The sequence below is a fragment of the Euprymna scolopes genome, chromosome 15 (genome assembly GCF_053919585.1).
Source record: "Euprymna scolopes isolate OS-2025 chromosome 15, ASM5391958v1, whole genome shotgun sequence".
NCBI lineage: Eukaryota > Metazoa > Mollusca > Cephalopoda > Sepiida > Sepiolidae > Euprymna > Euprymna scolopes.
The window spans coordinates 124,596,272-124,617,015 of NC_136496.1; the positions used below are offsets into that span (position 1 = coordinate 124,596,272).

At 31.5% G+C, this 20,744-nt stretch overlaps 1 protein-coding gene across 11 annotated transcripts in view; it reads right to left on the reverse strand.

Moving 5' to 3' along the window:
- The window catches only part of LOC145294110 (membrane-associated guanylate kinase, WW and PDZ domain-containing protein 1-like), a 664,188-nt gene that overhangs the window by 511,016 nt on the left and 132,428 nt on the right, over positions 1 to 20,744 (reverse strand). For all 11 annotated transcript variants that reach the window (XM_080141199.1, XM_080141205.1, XM_080141202.1 and 8 more), the window contains exon 2: positions 17,960 to 18,073. In XM_080141199.1, coding sequence (XP_079997325.1) covers positions 17,960 to 18,073 — 114 coding nt within the window. The remainder of the gene's footprint in view (positions 1 to 17,959; positions 18,074 to 20,744) is intronic.

Sequence of the window (20,744 nt, forward strand, 5' to 3'; positions counted from 1 at the left end):
CGTGAAACAGTAGACAAACATATAAATCCGATGACCCCCAATTTTCCAATTTTGAACCCTTAGAAGTTCTTTTTTCAGGATGAAAACCACTTAAGTTTTCCACGTTTCTGAATACCCTATATACCAAATCTGAAGTCTGTAGATTAAAAAATAGTTGAGTATATAGGTTGAGAAGTGCTCTCACACACGCATTCTCACTTTTATAGATATATAGATTTTTTTTAATCAAACCACACTTCTTATTTTCAGAATGGTGAATCATTTGCAGTTTACGCAACTTTTGTTTTAAACTTAAAAATCAACTCAATTTGAATAAATGATTGTGATAATAGAATATTAATGTTTCTTAATAATTTCTAACCGAATTCAAATTAGGCTTGTCATTCTAAAATAAAGATGGTCAACCTATAGCACATGTGCCAATAGTGGCATATCGTATGATTACAAGTAGTGCAACCGTGGTCATCATATACAGGAGAGCTAGTCACTGAAAAATTACGTCAGCAACCAAGATCTGTCGAACGTTAGACTTTTTCTAATAAGAGCTTTTTACAAAAAGCATTAGAAAACTTGAAAGTTTCAATGACAAAGAGAAAAATAAAGAACACGATATATAAGTGAAACTGAATTTAATCAATATTGATTAAGAAAAGAAAAACAAAAATTCAAAAGGAAAAGTTGTATCGTTTATGTATTAAAAATAATCATTTTGTTGTTTCATGAATTTTAAAGATTAAAATTCGTTCATTATTTAATTAAAAAATTGTAATTTTTTTAAATGTATTTTTATGGAAATCACATGAACTTTTATTATCTTTCAATCCTCAACTCAGGTGTATGTTTAGTGTGTGTATGGGGGATAGTACAGTATCTATTGTCACGAGACCATTCTCCCAAACATTACTTCCTCCTTTTAGAGGGAAAGTGGACAATGTAATAGGTGTTCATTTGTTACTATCCTCCTAGGCATGATCTCATTCTTTTTTTTTTTTCGGGGAGGGGGGGGGGTGATAGTTCTGTTTTCAGTGCAGCATGTTTATTCGTCATATATGAATGATTATATAACTGCCAAGTTTGTCCATATTAGAATACTTTAAAAGAACTAATAAAACACATACAAAAAAACAAAAAACAAACAAACAAACTTAAATGAAAAAGAAAAATGATTTCATGCACAAATGACAAAAAGGTCACATACCCCGATCTAAAATGCCTCATCAGACGCTGTAGTGAGGATTGGGGGGAAATATTGATCTCCTTTAACAAGTCCAAAACATAACCAAGTAATAAGCAAAGAGAAAGCTAAAACTGTTCAAACTATATTAAGTTTTAAAACAAACTGAAAATTCCTTAAAAGATTTTTTTGAACGCAAAGTTGTTTAGTAATCAAAGAATCAGCATAAATCTGAATTGTTATATAAGCACTTTTTTATCTCAAGAAAGAAATTCTACCTTGGAAAGCATCCATTTGCAAAATTAGTTATTCTTTGACTTCATTTGAATAGAGAATGGGTGTAGCCATCTTTGCTAGCAGACATTTTTTTGCATGCCATGCACAACTGAAGATATGAAATAATTGCTTATAACACGGCCCACTCATAAATACGGTCCCATATGTCACATTTACTGGCTGATTCTTAACAGGTTTATTGAAATTGAAACTAAAAACAATCAACAGATTAGCCGCTTAGATAATTAAAAAAATTTTTTAATGTAATTTTAAGAATTACGCTTGTTTAACATAAATATAAATTTCAAGAGAATTTATTAGAACCTATCTTAATTTCTAAACATGTTTTCAACACTAAAATGCACGGTTACACTAAAATTCATGTTCATTCTTTTAATTTTTTAAACAAAAGTGTTAACATGTCGAAAACATGTTTAGAAATTAAGATAGGTTCTGATAAATTCTCTTGAAATTTATAAATCATTTAAAATAAAAAAAAACGTAATTCTTAAAGTAAAACCCTGTTAAACTTTTTAATTACCTAAGCCGTCAATCTGTTGATTGTTTTTAGTTTCAATTTCAATCAGTCTGTAAATGTGACATGTTGGGTCGTATTTATTAGTGGGCCGTCCTTATAGTAAATCATCTGTTCATAATTTGGATAGTTATCATTAGGTATGTGCAAAATAAATGGTTGACCCCCAAAATTTAGAAACATTTCGACCAGTCCCTTCACTGAAAAATTCACTAAAATTTTTTAAATCAATCAATTGTAATGCTATTTTTCAGTATTTTTTAATTAACGACTAGAAAATATAATGAACCCATGATTTTTTTGTTTTAATCTTAGTGAAAATGTATTATTTTGTGTAAACAAAAAACACATTTACTAGTAATATTTGAATAAATAATTATCACAATCACATCGGAAATCTTGGAATTTTACGACTTAGAATTCTGAAGACAAAAGCATTCAATTCTAGTTGGGTGTTTATTAGAAGATTTTTTGGGGTAGTGCAAATTGAATTTACATTAACTCAACATAAATTAATGCAAAAATTTCAATTCTTGCACTATCGGTAACATTATTATCCTCCATTTAAAGTTAATTCAACTTTACACAATCCTTTTGTTGAAATATTTTTGATTTAATGAAAAATGTAGGATTAATGAAAATTAGAAAGTTCTACTTATGGACACTGATGATAGAAAATGACCAATCAAATGGAGTCGTATTCTGCTAGTAACCAACTGGAATCGCTCCATAAAAATATTGGATCTATTAGAATTCCCATACATTATTTTTTGTGTCCACAAGAAAAAGATCTTTGCTTTTTGTCTGCAAATTTTTAAAGTTTAAGACTTATACAGATCAGCTAGCCACCACAACCTTTTTTTTACATCCCCAGAACTTATACAGATCAGCTACCCATTGAAAATCTTTTTCATTTCTAGAACTTATACAGATCAGCTACCAATTGAAAATCTTTTTCATTTCTAGAACTTATACAGATCAGCTACCCATTGGAAACTCTTTTCCATTTCTAGAACTTATACAGATCAGCTATCCACTGAAAATTCTTTTTCATTTCTAGAACTTATACAGATCAGCTACCCACTGAAAATTATTTTTCATTTCCAGGGCATACAGATTAGCTACCCATTGGAAACTCTACCGAAATTAAACATAGTATTCAATTTAAAACCATTTTGTATGTACTGCTTAAAGATTCTCACCAGATCACCGAAGTTAAGCAACATTGAGACTGGCCAATAACAGATGGGTGACTATTTGGGAAGGCGAAGTGCTGTATATACAGTGAGGTGAGATACCAGGTTGGGAAGCTGGCATAGTCTATCCTTCTCTCGAGGGCTGATGGCCCTCTCTTAAGCCATGGTAGGCAACCCATCTAGTGATGACGTCACGATAGAAAATACCCTTGATAGCCTTAGCGAAGCATCAAGTATTCAGCTACAGACAAGATTTAAATTACACTACAAATTCGTGTAGCGAGTTCAATCTTGGCTGTGGCCGCATATTATGTTTTATAGATATGTGATATCAGTCGTAAGGTTAACCAATTTACATATTGGCTTTGTAAAAAAAAAAAAAAAAGTCATTTTATGAATTATTTTTTTTTTTTTTTAATAAAGTTTGGATTTTAATATAAGTAGTTTTATTGTTTTATTTTTTAGACAAATGATTAGCATTTCTGTTCAACTGTTCCTTTCTTTAGAACGACTTGACTTTCAATAAATTGTGATCAATTTCTAAATGGCAAGTGAAAAGGTAAATTAGTCTTTCTTTTCCTTGCTTTATGGTCAAATTTAAAAACATTTGAATGTGTTAATGTTTATCTAGAATGAATAAAGTAGAAAGTAACACACACGCACACACACACGCACACAAATAACGTTGCAGAAGTAATGCCTCCAAATTTTTTTATTCCGCCCGAATGGATCAGAGGGCATTGCAAATTGTATTGTTATGATGATTGAATTTATGTATTCATGACCTAAAAATTTAATCTCTCTGTTGCAATATGAGTCTAAGAAAGCAACCTCTGTCAGAAGCAAAGATACATCATTAAATTACTCCATGATGTAAAAAACTTGAACCGATCAACATTCAATGGCGCCTGTTGAACATTTACGAAGCCGATTCAGTTGATATTAGTGCAGTTAGGAGATGGGTTTGCCGATTTCAGATGTGAGTGATAAAGCATGCTCCGAACTTTTGCGAATGAGGCATCAAAAGTGGATTGAGAATCGTGGTTACTATGTAGAAAAATAAATTCCGAAGCACAAAAGATTGCTCATTTTAATGGTACAAGTCCTGTCTTTGTAGCTCTTCAGCAGTTTAGTTTTCCAGTTAAAAAATAGGAGGCCTTACTTTTGGAACAATCCTCATCATATAAATATATATTTATGGCATAATCATGTCAACACACCAGTTTCCTTCAGATCACCAAACTTAAGCAACGTTGAACCTGGTCAGTACTAAAATGGATGAGCATTTTAGAATACTAAATGCTGTATGTGCTCTCCGCTTATCCCAGCACCTTTTCCAGTCATCTTGGATTTTTCCTTGTCACTCGAATCAAGCAGTGCTGAATCAGAAGAAGATCGGTTGGAGATTTCACAACTCTTGCCTCACAATTAAATGTGCAGGCGCCTTTATAGTGGGTATCTATAGTTTCTAAAGACTGATTCGCGCTATACCATGTATAGTCTTTAATTGCACCATTTTTATTCTATTGGGAACACATACGCATTAAACAAACACTCCAGATGAGAACAGTAGTCCGAATAATCCAAATAATACGAATAACTAATACTCATCTAAAAAATTCAGAAACGGAATAAACAAAGTTGTTAACAGATCTCAATGCAGGTGTAATTAAAAAAGATGAATGTCTGAATTTTTTTTTTTTTTTTATAACGAAGATATGATCCGTTAGTATTTAAATGTAAATTAAAAAAGAAAAAAAGCAATTGTATATATATTTAACAGGAAAAAAAACAGGATTAATGGCAACCTGTTATTTCTGATAAGTTATTTTGAGAGCATCAGTTCAACAAATATCTGGTCACTTATTTCTGATTGACAGAAAAAAATGAATCTCTTGGATTTTGCCAGAGGGAGAAAAAGGGAGGTAACTAAAAACCTCCAGATAATTCTTTATATATATATATATATATATATATATATATATATATATATATATATATATATATATAGGTATTTTTCTGGCATATCAACACATTTTAGGTAATTTAATAATGTAATTAATTGAACAAAAGTCGCTCTTTTACCATTTGTAGATTCATACCTTTTTCCCTCTATAGTATTAAATCTACATTCGTTGTCTCATAAAAATATGAAAAATTTTATCCAAATTTTGTGCATTATAATCTCTATGTTAATAATCTTGTGTATTTGCGTTTCACCTTTACGTCACTTACATTTGATTTAAAATTAATCGATTATTAATTCAAATAAAAAATCCAATACCATAAAGTACTGAAACATTTTAAAAATTCTTTCAGAAAGATTATAAAATTTAATCCACCAAATTGACTTGTGTATAACATTAAAAAAATATAATATAACACCAGAATGTTTGTTTTTTTATAAGCAAGTCAGCCATTTTGTGTTAATAATTTAGTTTAAAAAAAGGAAAAAGATGTAATACTTTATGACTATTTTTATTCCGCCCAAATGGATCAAAGAATATTGCAAACTGTACTGTTATGACTGAACTTATGCATTCATGACCTGAAAGTTTCATTTTTCTGTTGCAGATATTGACGGTGTGAGACTAAAAAGTTATGTGACAGAGGCAGAGATGCATCATTGAATTCCTAGCAAAAGTGTATTGAGAATGGCGGTAACTATATAGAAAAAGTTTGCCTGTTTTAATGGTAACACTCTCGTCTTCATAGCTCTCCAGCTTTTTGAATTACTTTTAGAATGACTCTAGTAGTTATAGTTTTATCAATAACGAATTTAACAACAAAACGATACCATAATAATTTAACTTAAGAAAGAAATAAAAGTAAAGATTATCCTACAATGCCAGATAATACATAGCTTGTTATTTTAAAAAATAGATCAGCAGGCTGCCAGACCATTTCCTAGTATGCTTAAATATGATATTTTAATTCATGCAGATATCGTATATTATAAAACCAATACTCTACTGATTATTATAAAACCAATAATCTACTGATTATTATAGTGCATTCAATATATAGTAGTGATTTCAAAAGTAAATAAATAAAAAAAATTTTTTTTAATTTACTTGGGTGCCATTAGCTAGAATCGAAACTAAAAGATTTAGCACTCCAGCTTTAGTTATTACTATTTAATGTATAAATGTATATTAGTGCATGCGTAGAATAGCACTTTTAGTTGATTTATGCAAAGTTCCAAGTTTTTTCAATTTTGACCCTTTAGCAGCTATTTTTACTGGCTAAAAATCAAATCGAATTTGTTTCACAGATCCAAATCCCCTATCAAGTCTGTAGACCCAAAATTGACAAAGTTTGGTAAAGACCCTTCCTCAAGCGGACAGACAAACAATGTCACATTTATATATATATATATATATATATATATAAGGAGAGGGAGAGAGAGATTCAACAATATTTTGACAGGTTTCATTTATTTTTGTTTGATTTGTCTGTTTTTAGAACATATCAAACGATTTTGAAGGTTAACGTTAAAATTTTAAATTCAATAATAAACACCCCACTGCTATTCTACTCCTTGTTTAAAGTGTGGAAAGCTAGGGTTTCAATACCTCAAAGGCATTAGTAAATTATGGTCGTAATGGAGCAAATAAAGCTTGAAAAAGAAGGACAGAATTCAACTGAATAAAACAAAGACACTAAACATGGCTCATAATGAGATTTATATATTACTGGCTGGGCGTCCGGCATTGCACGGTTGTAAAATACGCTTAAATATGATAATTAATGCAGATTTCGGATTTATTATCTTACATTGGACCCAATATGTAGTAAGAATCGAAACCAAAACGTTTAACTTACAATTTATTTTTTCCTCTGCTGTTAATAACCGAGCTATAAAGTCGTTTGCTGCAAGGCTAAAAATTAAAACATAAACCAATACTTACTATGCTTTACAAGCATATTCGTAATGCAGCCATTCGATCTTCACCTGACAAATTTCATTTTTTTTCTTTTAATTTTCATACTTTTGCACCGATTTTCCTGGGCTAAAACCTAAATATAAATTTTCACATGGGTTCAAATACCTTATATATCAAGTTTCATACCTGTAAACCAAAAACTGGAGGAGCTTGGTAGACAAAAAATTTTAAACTAAAATGCATATGCATACATAAATATATATATGGAAATAGTTTTATGTTTACTATAAACTTTTTACGCAAATATTACACAAGTATAAATTATGTAGAATATCTGCATGAATATAATTACACGTAATAGTGAACTAAAGATGATCATCCCATAAGAAAACCGAAAAAGCTAATAGGGAATTAATTAAAATGAATGTTTAAAAGAATATGCAAATTAGCTAGATCTTTTGCTAATGAATGTAATTCCACAACCCATATATAAGAAAGTTGTATTTTATTTTGAAATAAATAGAAAAAAGGGTTTTTTAATATGAATATTAGTATAAAATAAAAACTTTATAGGAGTATAAATTTCAATTATTCAGATGACCGAACACTCATTCTGAGTGTTATTCACACAATGTTTTGGACGATGTAATCTCCAATCTTTTTCAGGTGTATCTTGCGGAACTCTGGAAGCTTTTTTTTTCTACAAAGGAGTCACCACTTATCAAGGCCCCAAAGCTACTCAAGGATAAGAGTTAATGAGTGTATGGTAGTCAATCAGGCAATATCATAGTAATCATTAGTAGTGGAAATTTGGTAAATTGGATTACTTAAGGGTACGGCTCATCAAGAACTTGTTTATGTTGGACTTGAAGATGACTATATTGTAGCCAGCTGGAAAGCAAAAACAGTTCCACAGGCGTGCAGTTCTAAGAATTAAGCCTTGTTTATGGAATCTATGTTTAGGTACAGATAAAGAGTGAGAGAAATTATTGATAGTGGTTTCACAATACATTGCACTGTTGAGAACCTACTGTTGATTCTATAAAATTAGTTTTTATATATAATACTTTGAATTAAAGTTTAAAATGCAAAAGTAAAGTGTCATACTTCAATTGTGCTCTAAACAGAAACATTTATTTTGAACACAGTCATTTCAAAGAACCTACTGTTGATTTTATAGGTTGAGCCTTTCGGTTTGTGTGGTAATAAAACTTCTAAAATGCACTAAATTGTATGTGATTGACTTTTGCATTAATAAACTTTAATTCAAGCCACATAAAAATTGCATAAAAATTACACATAAAAATAATGTCAGGTGTTGTGTCGAAATGAGTTTTTTATATTATTATTATGATTAAAGAAGAAGAGATAATTAGAGTTAGATTGAAAAATTTCAAAAATTTTTTTACAAGTCTAATTTTGATCAAAATCTGACTTGCTAATCCTGGCCTCTCTTTGGTTTTAATTCATTATTGCTATATAAATATTTAATAAATTTATTATCTATATATTAATAGGATAGCGTGTGTGTTATTTTCTGTGTCACGCTTACATCTGGGTTGTTTGTTATGTACTTCCATTTCTTGTCATAATTTTACTAAGAATTCTTCATGTTTTGGTTTTGGTTTCAATTATAACTGATGGCACTCCAGTAATCTATTTTCTTTTTTTTATAAATAATTTTATCAAGATTTCTTCATAAGTTTTGGTTTCGGTAATCGCTAAAGGAACTCAAGTTATATATATATATATATATATATATATATATATATATATATTTTTTTTTCAGAAGTTTTTATTTCGGTTTCGATTCAAGCTAATGCATCAAGTCATATGGACATATCTTTTTCATTTTTTAAATCACAACTTTATAATATATAAAAATCGATAGAACATTAACTCTATAATAATATATACAAAATCTGCAAGAATTAAAATATCATATTTAAGCATACTTTACGACCAGGCTTTGCCGGGCATTCGTGCTAGCTTAGATAAATACTTTTGCAGTTTTAATAAAAAAGCTACAATAATATCAGACCGTCTCCATTTACTCTGAACATCTACAGAATGCCAACATCAATATATTACATATGAATGAGTCTCCCTGTGGAATTTCCACAGGTCCCGCTAGTTGGTATTAAAAATGCCAAATAACTTGATATTAAATTTAAAAAAACACACTGAAAAAAAGTTCTGCTAAAAAGACTTTACGGTGAAAATTTAGATTTTAAAAAGATGTAGGATATAAACGTGGAAAAGGAAAGTACTAGAATATTAAATATTTTATTGTGTAAAAGTAAGTTCATTTTAAAGCACGGTTGTTAATTTTTGTTGCAACTTACTTTAAATATCTTACAAGAAAAATTACGATTTTGTTAAAATAAATGTTTTGTTTCCGTAGACAATTATTAAAAGAAAGATAATTTCCTAAAACCAATTTTAGAAGACGCTAACTCATATTATTTGCTTGAATTATATATTCGTGCATATGTAACATTATTGATTTTCATTTCATCTTCTTTCAATGTAATGGACAATCAATTTGATGTCACACATTTATAGTCATCCACAGACTATTTTGTTGTATCACAGCTCTTCAGTGAGGCAGTTGTCTGAAGCTGGAACCAAAACTTGATCGTTCAGATGACAGTCAGCATTTATAACACATGCACACATTAGTAATTATCATTTCCTTCACTGAAGAGAACGGAAGTTTGAAACGTGTCTGCAGGTTTATAAATAATTTTTATTTAACATTATATATATATATATATTCATTCCAGATTGAAAATATTCAAAAGATTATAATCATTGAATTCCAACAAGAATTGTTGATAGTACTCAATCAAAGAGAGCAAATTTATAATTTTTAATAGTATTAACTATCAAAACCGTTAATTTTTCAGATGTAACTCTAAATAATAAAATATATGCACCTTACAAAAAAGTTAATACTGACCCCATATATGTAAACCCACACTCAAGCCATCCAAAATCCTTAATAAAACCTATCCCAAATTCCATCAGTAAAAGAATAAGCAATAATTCCTCTGGTGTAGGTATTTTTAACACTCACAAACTGTTTTATGATAAAGCACTTAAAAGATAGTAACAGAAATACAAAACTAGAACATATCCAGCCTACATCTAATACTCAAATAAGAGAAGAAGGAAAATTATATGGTACACACCCCTTTTAATTTAAATGTCAAAATTAACTTAGGAAAAAATTCCTTGATCTTATAAAGCAACACTTCCCACCTAATAATATTCTCAAAAATTTCAATAAAAAATTAAGCTACAGGTGCAGCAAAAATTTAGAAAAAATAATAAACATAATAGGAAGATTCTAAATGTCAGAATTAAATAAAAATAGCACTACTACATCTTGTAATTAATTACAGAAATAAACAAAGATACCCATTGAATGGAAATTGCTTAATAACCTTGATAGTGTACAGAGCAAAAATCTCCATGAAAGAACACTCAAATAGAAGTACTATATTAGTATGGCAGATAATACTTTCAAGGAACAGTTCAGAGGTCACAAAAGTTCATTTGAAAATCCCAACAGTAAAATAAAAACGTCACTTTCAGTATACTATAAAGAACTCATTAGAAATAATCTAACACTAACCATACAATGAAATATCTTCTAAAAAGCTAAAACATGTTCTTCCCTTAGCTCCCCATGTTACTTATGTCTTACTGAAAAATTATTTATCACAAGGTTTAAAGATAGAGATAAGTTACTCAATAAAAGACAAGAAACTTCCATAAACTGCAGGCATTATAAAGGACATCTTAGCAACCTTAATATCATCCCATAATTTTTTATACTATAAATAACGAAATAAAAATCCATAAACTAGAATTATAAATAACCCACATATTATATAAAAAAAACATACACCTAACGCACCTATTTAGTTAAATATCTCAATTAACAAAATATGCCCATAATACCATTTACCTACATAAACCAAACCAACCTAATTACTAAACCACCCTCAATAAAATATCTGCCTGAATTCCTATGTATATTCTCTTGTGGTGCCATTATATAATATTGAATACTCCCCCCTTTTTTTAAGTACTCAATATATGGATCTTAAGAGTTAACTAATCTTCTCCAGCATATACCGGGATAATGCTTAACTACCTGAATATCCCTAACAATTAATTGTACTAAACCCAATAAAATTTAATGAATAAATTTCTCAAATGAACGTATAGAATTGTTAGAACAAAAAATTGCAAAATTTTATAAAGATAAATCAGGTTTTGAAAAATAGTATTTTATTTACATAAGGGATCACAAGTGATTTTTAGTAGAATTTTGGAAATTTTGGATAACCCCTGGAAAACGGTCTCCTCATTTTATATAAAAAAAATTTAAAGCACTATATATATTTATATATATAGAAAAGTGAACGTGTCTGTCTGTGTGTCTGTATACATTTCCCTACGCAATAACTCTGTCAATTTTTAGTCTACAGACTCGAAATTTGATATACAGGTTACTGAGATTTGGGAAAATCGATGTGATCTGTTTTTGGCCAGAAATTTGGCGATTAAGGGGTCAAATTCAAACGATTTGACATTTGAGAACTCTACCAAATTCCTCCAACAATTTTGGGTCTGCGCACTTGAAATTTTAGATATAGGTTCCTTGGACATGGATCTAACTTAATAACTTGATTTGACCCGAAAACAATAAATTTTAAGGGGTCATAATAGGGGTCAAAGTTAAAAAAATATTGACCTCTGCGGTCTCTTCCAAATTACTGACAATTTCTGGTCTAAATATTTGAAATTTTACATAAAGGGTATTCAGAGATAGGGCAAGCTTTTTCATCAGTTTGGGTCGAAAATTTTTAGTTACCAATATATAAATGTATGTATGTATGTCTGTTTGATAAATGCATCTCACCTCCACCATCTACCCAATTCAAATTGTCTGAAATATTTTTTCCGACCTTCCCATACCCCTTATCATTTATATTCATTTGTATCTCTTCCCTTGTCTTTTCCTCTCTAACTGTCCATATGAACCCCTTTTCTAAAACTTTCCTCTCTCACTACCTTGGCCTTTTGGCAGAGATCAAAGTATAGTATCTGTTCCGGCAGATACTGCAAGCAAAGACCATATGTGGGGGCAACCCCACATATAAGACCTTGGTCAATGTTGGGGAAACCCTTCATACCAATTGTCACTATCCAGCTCCCCTACTCCCCGGGGTGTTGGTCCCCATTTCCCCATTACTCCTCACTTTAAAAATCGGCCTTGTGCCTAATTTGCTCAGTGGGGGAGCAAATAAATACTTCAAAGTGTAGTATCTATTCTTCAGATGCGGCACTTCCATTTCTCGTTCTCTTTCAGTGGAGGAGAAATCCTTCACGACTGAGACAATTTTTATTTTTGTTAATAGAAAACACCAGTAAAAGTTATACTTTCGACTTCATATCATAAGATCTTTAAACCAGGCTACATGTTAGACATGGCAAAATATTTCCTCCTCTAAAATTTAAGTTTTTCAATTTTCTTTTTTAATTTTCTAATTTTTTCTTGCCTGATGAGATTAGTAATGGTCGAAATGGTCTGCACATCATAACAAGATGTGACTACATTTACATAAAAAAAATAAAAATTATATATGTTTCAATGTATCATCCTTTTCCTCTCATACCCAATTATTTCGCTCTTAATGTAGCCATCACTAGATGTTGCATTCCTAATATGTTACCTAGTATCTTCTCTCCTGTTCTGATGAGAAGCATTGGGCTTCGAAATACCATTATATAAAGAGTTCTACTTACCCTACACTATAATTGATGTAACATCCATATTGAATAGATGAATAAATCTAAAGGTGGTAATGAGTTACCTTAGCGAGCAAGATTTCAAAATTATGGGTTGACCACTGCAAAGTCCTGACTTAAATTCAATAGAAAATCTTTGGAAGACCTTAGTGAGATTTCTTTCCATAACTTTCACTCCTAACACAAAGGATTTGTGGGTGAAGCTTCAAAAAGAATGGTCTAAAATTAGTATTGAGGATTGTCAAGAACTGATTCATTCTTGTAGTCGAAGATGTGCAGCTGTCATTGAGAGCAAGGGCTCATTTACTAAATATTGATTGTTCAGGTATTTTTATTGTTTTTTGACTGTTTACATTGTTTTCCTCAATTTTGTCCCTTACTTTTGGACGTTCCTATTTTGAAAATAAATAAATTATTATGATTCTTTTTCTATCCTTTGCAAATAATTCAAATTTTAGTTATTATGGATGATAACAACTGCCAGTTGCCAAAATTTCAGCTTTTCACAGTTATTATTTCTAACAAATATTAGGTTTTAAAATTTTGTCCCTTAGTTTTGGACGTTACTGTATGTAGGTGTATGTTTGACAAACACATGCATACATACTAGTAGGATTATCTGGCAATGCCTCATGGGATGGAAAACTAAATCAAAGAGTTTACAAAATTATGTTTCTAATATGAGTTGAGTAAAAAATAAAAAAAAAAATAAATAAATAAAGATGTAAAATAGTCAGCCAAGAGTTTAACAGATACCAAAGTTTGGCTGACAAATTGGTCAAGACATGCAGACGATAAATTGTGGATTTTTTCTCGGTTTATTTTCACAGATTTTTGATTCCTACAAGTTTTTGAATAAAGAACATAACCACCATTTTTGGCATAACTTGCCTTCTACTGAGTAATTTTATGTCAAATCATCCAGACCCTATCAAAAATCTTGGATTTTATTCAAACTTTCCCAGAGTTGTTGGCATCACAAAAACTAGACAATCCTGATAATTTGAGCTTGTATCTCTAAGTGATTTCCAGAATATTGTATTTTTAAGGTTTCAGGTATTTTGCAAAAAGTAGTTATTTTATTCAGAGTCAGCATCACAAATTCAATACAAACTGCACAGTAAGGATGATTCATTTGTAGACATCTATCACTTCAAAAATCTAACTTGAGTTGATATCAGTGACATTACACCATCAAATTATCCTCACTGCACAGTTTGTGTCCAATTTGCGATGCTAAGCCAGGAGCAAAATAATGACTGCTTTTCACAACATAACTGAATTCTTAAAAATGCAATATTTTGGAAACCGCTTGGAGTTACAAACTAAAATTTTCAAGATTGTCTAGTTTTTATGGGACCAACAACCGAGGAAAGTTTGAAGAAAATCAGAAATTTTCAAATCTTAATCTTATATTATTTCTTTGCTTCTTGTTGTTGTTGTGAAAATGCTTGATTCCAATTTATCAAACTCTATCCTCATTTGCTACATTCCTTCCCCACACACAGAAAAAAAAAGCGCAGAAACCTTGCCACTAACTCTAACCTAACCACAAGTCCTGGTGACAGAAAACGCCTTATCCTAAAAATGTAAATAATCATTTACAGTTTTTATTCCGGATTGCCTGAATATAGGGGAAAAATGTATAGGTTTATGATCAGTTTGGTTAAAAATTAAATTAGTCATCACTTTAGATAATCGTGATAAATGAAAGAAGGAATCCATTTTTATTAAGTAGAAATAAACAGAATATTTTTATGTTTGTCATTACAGAAAAAGATTATAGATAAATCTATATATATAAAACTCGATTCCTGTGTGTAAAGATTTGATTTTTCATATACATACATCTGTATACATAAAAATTAAATGTCTGGTTAGTTCAAAGTCGATAAACTAGAAATTTACACACTCATTTTCCGTGAAATTTTATAAGAGTGACTGTTTATCATCTAACTGTGTTTATAAATGTTAAAAAGTAAAAATATTAACATATTAAAAAATAAATTTTTATACGTCGAAAATACTTTCCGATTTTTGCCGAGCCGATTACCATATATATATATATATATATATATATATGTGTCGCTTATTCTTTACTTTACCCCCCCCTTACACACACACACACACGCACCTTTTTTAAAGCAGTTTTACATTTGTTCGCTGCTCAGCTGACACCGATAATTGCCGGTCTCGTCTGATCCATGCTTGATGGAAATTCATGAGAATTCGGGTCAAATTATGCAAGAGTACCCAACTCTTAACATATTAAACAAACTTTGGTAATTATGCAGAAAGTGTTCTGGACGTAACTCAGCACACACCCATCTTTCTCCAGAACATGGTGTCAACAGCTGGAGTAAGCCGAGCGACAGTATCGCCGAGGAAATTAAACCAGTGTCGTCGATGAAGAGCAACTTTCAAAACAAAGAAATAAAGCAGGAGTAAAAAACTTATTTTAACAAACTCGAAAGTACACTTTTTGGCACTCATGCAGAGAGTGATCCGTGCTGAAATAATAATGTTATTATTTAAAAAGCCATTCTTAACATGGGGAGGGGAGGGTGTTTTGTACCTATTCTGTACTTTAACCTTACAATTGAATAAAAAACATATCATAAAACTTTAATTAAACGTGGAAATACGATTTTAAAAATAACGTGGATCACTTTCTGCATTAGCACCTTTTATTTTTTCGGAGTTGTTTTTATATAAGAAAATATGATTGCTTTTTCTTTATTAAAACCGTGATACTCATTAGCGTTGTGCATTAAACTAACAACTTATTTAAAAAGAAGTTAATTTTTACTTTTGGTCTACCTCCACAATTTTTAACATAAGTAGGTAGCGGTTGTTTATTCTGAAAGCCGTTCTTAACATGGGGAGGACGGGGGTATTTATTCCAAAAGCCTTTTTTTACATAGAGAGGTTAGGGGTGTTTATTCTGAAAGCCATTCTTAACATGGGGAGATTGAGGGTGTTTATTCCTAATGCCGTTCTTACCATGGGGAGATTGTCGGTTTTTATTCCAAAAGTCCTTATTATTGGGAGGTTGGGGGTGTTTATTCACAGTCAGATATATTCAGTGGGTTCTTACACTATTTTGTATAGTTTTTTAGTTTTTTACTTATTTACCCAAACTTAACATATTCAACAGAGTCCACGACCATTTGTCTTTTTCAAATACATCGATAAACACTGTGTGCTTTTCTGGGCTGATTAAACCTTTTACATTAAATAAAAATACTAACAAATTATCCAGTTATGTAGAAACGTAACTTAGCTTACCTTTGCTTTCATTTATTTGTTTTTGGACAACATTTCGAATCTGTGTATAGTACCCCCCCTCCACCAAAATATTATTTGAAATGTAACATTTTTGATTACAAAAACCACAAAAAAAACCAAAAAAAAACACTCGATTAACCTGCGGCACTATTTCTTAGTGCCACTGTTTCTAACACCCTCTGCAGCATGGCCGGGTGGTGATTTGGTCATGTGCGTAGAGATACAAAGAAACACCTTCCCATAATTCCCTTTCCTAGAGCTCTCTCTTTCTGTTCAGGCCGTCATGAGGTGAGCACCATAATTTTTGTCTCTCCCTCAAAACTAGTTAGGTTAATTAGCTTTGAAAAGCCTATTATCCAGTTTTAAATTGTAAAAGTGTTTTTGTAATATATATTGTATCTAATGTAAAATAAAATAGTTATGTTCCATATATATTACAATTGTGTCGCGTGTCGTCTTTCTTGTGTCTGCCATAAATGCCCTCATAAATGCCTTCATTGAAACAACAAAACGGTCCGGAAAATGAAGAAAGAAAATTCCAGTCAGAATGCCACCAAGTGTGAAGAGGTCAAGACGTTTCCTGAGAGAAGAAGGAGACACACAGCACATCCAACATCTCAGGTATGCTTTTCTTCTTATAGACCCTAATGACAGCCATCTTCATATCTTCCCGAGACCGCTTTAAGACATTTACTATAACACATCTGTCGGTCACACCTCAGTGACCGGCTGATTGTGGTATAAACAGTTTCAACATTTTAGCAACGTTCGGCTTAATTCAATGACTACTGGTCGAGCCCAAGCCATGATTGATGGAAACTCCTAAGGATCCTGGTCAGATTCTGCAAGAGTACCGTTTTTGTTTTTTTTCATTTTCGTATTTTTTCAAACACTTTTGGAATGGATTGCTGTACTAAGAATATAAGAAACATGCATTTTCTCTTTTTTTTTTTTTAGATTTTACATTACACCAAATTGAGCCACAGCAACGCGTGGCAGGGTATAGCTAGTATATATATATTCCAAAAGTAATATCTCCTATTTTTTATTATGCCAGAATGGATCAGAGGGGGTTGCAAAATGCACTGTTATGATGACTAAACATGCACTCAAGACATGAAAGTTTCATCTGTGTTGCAGATATTGATGGTATGAGACTAAGAAAGCAACCCTTTGCTATGGATATGCATAAAAAGTAAAGATAGGTCACTGAATTCTTGGCAAAAGTGCATTGAGAATGGTGGTGACTTAGAGCATAATAGGTTGCTTGTTTTAATGGTACCACTCCCATTATTGTAGTTCTACTTTTTAAGTTAAAAAATAAAACGCTTTACTTTTGGAACTACCCTTGTATATGTGCGTGTATAAAAATTTTATAAAATGGAAGTATGTAAATGAATGGTTAATCAGAATCAAATATCGATTTGTCAAATGCATTACTATTTCAGTCTAACTTTGAATATCCAACAGAATTCATTTTATATATTAAATACACTAATAAAACTATCCAACATTAATCAGGAAGTAATCTGAACACTATACTCATGCTCCCAGCCCTTAACCCCAAATTACTATTTTATCTTTTTGTTCAATTTCTAACCAATAAATGGTCTGTTGTCATCTTGGAATCCTTTAAAAATTTAAATGGCTTCAGTAAAAAAAAAAAAATACTTAAAAAAAGTAAAAACTTAATGACATTAATTTGAATGTTCTGCTAAAATATCGATTTCTATAACAGACATTGATTTCTTTATATAGATAAAAACAATATACTCACATGGTACAGTTCTCATGTACAAGTTATCACGGATGGTTTGTTGTAGATCATGGTCAATGGATCCTTTTATAAAACGCGTGTTTAAATACTGACGTAAATCCCTTGGTAAGAGGCCTATAAAGAGAAATGGTATAGAATCCTTAGTTATTTCTGGCAAAGCAAAGAGAAAACAGAGAAACTCGAAATACAATCATCGCTCATCCTGCTCGAATGAACAAGATCAATAAAACAATGAATACAATATCCGAATATATGTCGGCTGTAAACCAAATACTTGTGATTAGTTCAACAACATGAATTAAAGAACAGAGATTTTAATTAAAAATAAATATGTATGTTAATCTTTTTGCTTCCTCGACTTGCAGTCGGCAGACAATCAATAAACACCAAAACTAAAAAAAAAATATCAGAAATACATTCATTTTCACAGACCTTTACTCAAAAGATTATTTCATTAGAGAATATCTAAGGCAACATTATCGAAAGTAATAGAACTATTCAATATTATGCTCTGGTATTACCAGATAAGCTAGCCTGACGATACTGGCTTCCTGACCTAAAATGCAGAAAATATTGATATTGTTTTTTTTTTTTCTTTCCATTTATAGAACATTGAGTTTTGCAAAGTAAAAAACGAAAACAATCGTTCTCTACAAAACAACCAAACCAAACACTGTTAATAAATATTTGAAGATATAAAGAACTTGAAGCATAAAAACATTTTCCAAAGTTTTGCCATTAAATAATCTAAAAAGTATTGATATGCCGTAAAACAAAACAAAACCAAACAATATCATGCAGAGAATTTTAATATACAGAAAAATCTTTTAGCTTTGTTTTTTTTTTTTTTTTTTTTTTTTGAGGGAGAACACGTTGTTTACATTTTGACCCACTATCTTAAACAGTGAACAATTTCACCGTAATTTGTATCATTCGGACGAGTTCTCATCTTGGATGTAATTCCTATATTTCTGCTGATGTAACATCTCACATTTTTCATGTGAGTCTCGTCAAACTCGGGAATCTGTAATGAATTTCCAATAAAATCTTTTATTTAATCTACAAATTGCTTTTGTTTCATAAGCCATGACCAGGTTTCTACCTGGTCATGGCTTATGAAACAAAAGCAATTTAGTAATTTGTAATTGTATTACTAGTATCGCCCACACTGAGGATTGAACCTTCAACCGCCAGAAGACTGACACTTATACCCAATTATTATTTAACACTTATATCTAGCAAACAATTCTAGTATGAATTTGAAACCTATTATTTTTTTTTAAGTGAAGATTAACTACTCTTACTATTGTACCGCTACATGAAAAACAATGCACGGATATAATAAAGAATAGATTAATTTTGATAGATACAATAATAGACATTAGTGTCAGGTAGCAACAAGTAAACAACTAAGGGTTTTCTTTGAGTTCGAATTTCCAACTCACAATGCGGGAGTGCCCCACGAGGCTATCCTTGGACCTCTACTGTTCCTGATATTCATAAATGACCTCTCCGACAAAATTTCCTCTGAGATGGGTATATATGCTGATGACACCACACTCTATAACAGACACGACAGGAAAACAAACGAACACATATCTAAGGAAATGGCAGAAACACTAGAAGATGACCTCCAATCTGTAGTGGAATGGGGACAAAAATGGATGGTCACGTTCAATGCTGCCAAGACTAAACTAGTTTCATTCAATAATTACAAGAAACCTTCTCTACCACCTATAGCAATGGCCAACGACTCTTTATCTGAGAGTACGTCTTTCAAGCTCGTTGGCCTAACATTCACAGGAAACATGAGTTGGAACAATTACATCGAGGGCATTGCCAGGGCCGCTGCAAGGAAGGTGGGCTCTCTCTACTGTGCTAGAAAGCTACTAACACCCGAAAGTATCCTGTACTTCTATAAGGCAACCATTCGCCCATGTATGGAGTATTGCTGTCATATTTGGGCTGGTGCATCGGCTACTAGTCTCTCGCTCCTTGACAAGGTTCAAAAGAGTCACAAATCTGATAGGCCCTGAACTGGCATCTAAGCTTAAGCCTCTGTCCCATCGACGAAACGTTGCATCCCTCTGTCTGTTCTACAAGTATTATAATGGTGAATGCTCTGACGAACTGCAAGCACTTGTGCCCCCACGACATGAACACCCTTGATAGACCCGGCAGGCTGTTAAATCCCACCCCCACACTGTAGAGATCCCTAGATGTAAAAGATCTTTTTACTCCAGTAGTTTCTTCCCCAGAACCGCTAGACTTTGGAATTCCATTCCAGGTCCCTGCTTCCCCAACTGTACTGACGTGCAGAAGTTCAAGTGCAACGTGAACCAACATCTTGCTGCCCAAATCCCTACATAGTACCCAGTAGTTGTTGCCCCTGTTAGTAGCCCCCTACACCAAAGTGGCAATGTGCCTTGTATGGATTGAAAATGTAATAAAAAAAAAATAAATAAATAAAATAAACAACTATTAGTTTCACTCTCCTTAAATATACATGAACTGCAGTCAAGTGTTTGAGCAAAGTCAACTTTATATATATATATATATATATATCTATAATATAAAGCTGTGCGTGTGTGTCTGGTCACGAATAGGCTCCTATATGGTTGACTATTTTAAAAAACTGATTACATATAATGATAGAAGATGTATCGAGACACAGGAATGGGTATGTTTGATCTGGCAGAACCGTGGTTCATAAAAATTGAGGGTCTGCATTCGCACCTGGTCCCCCAAGTATGGAAATAAAAAATTTAAAAATTAAAAAAAAAAA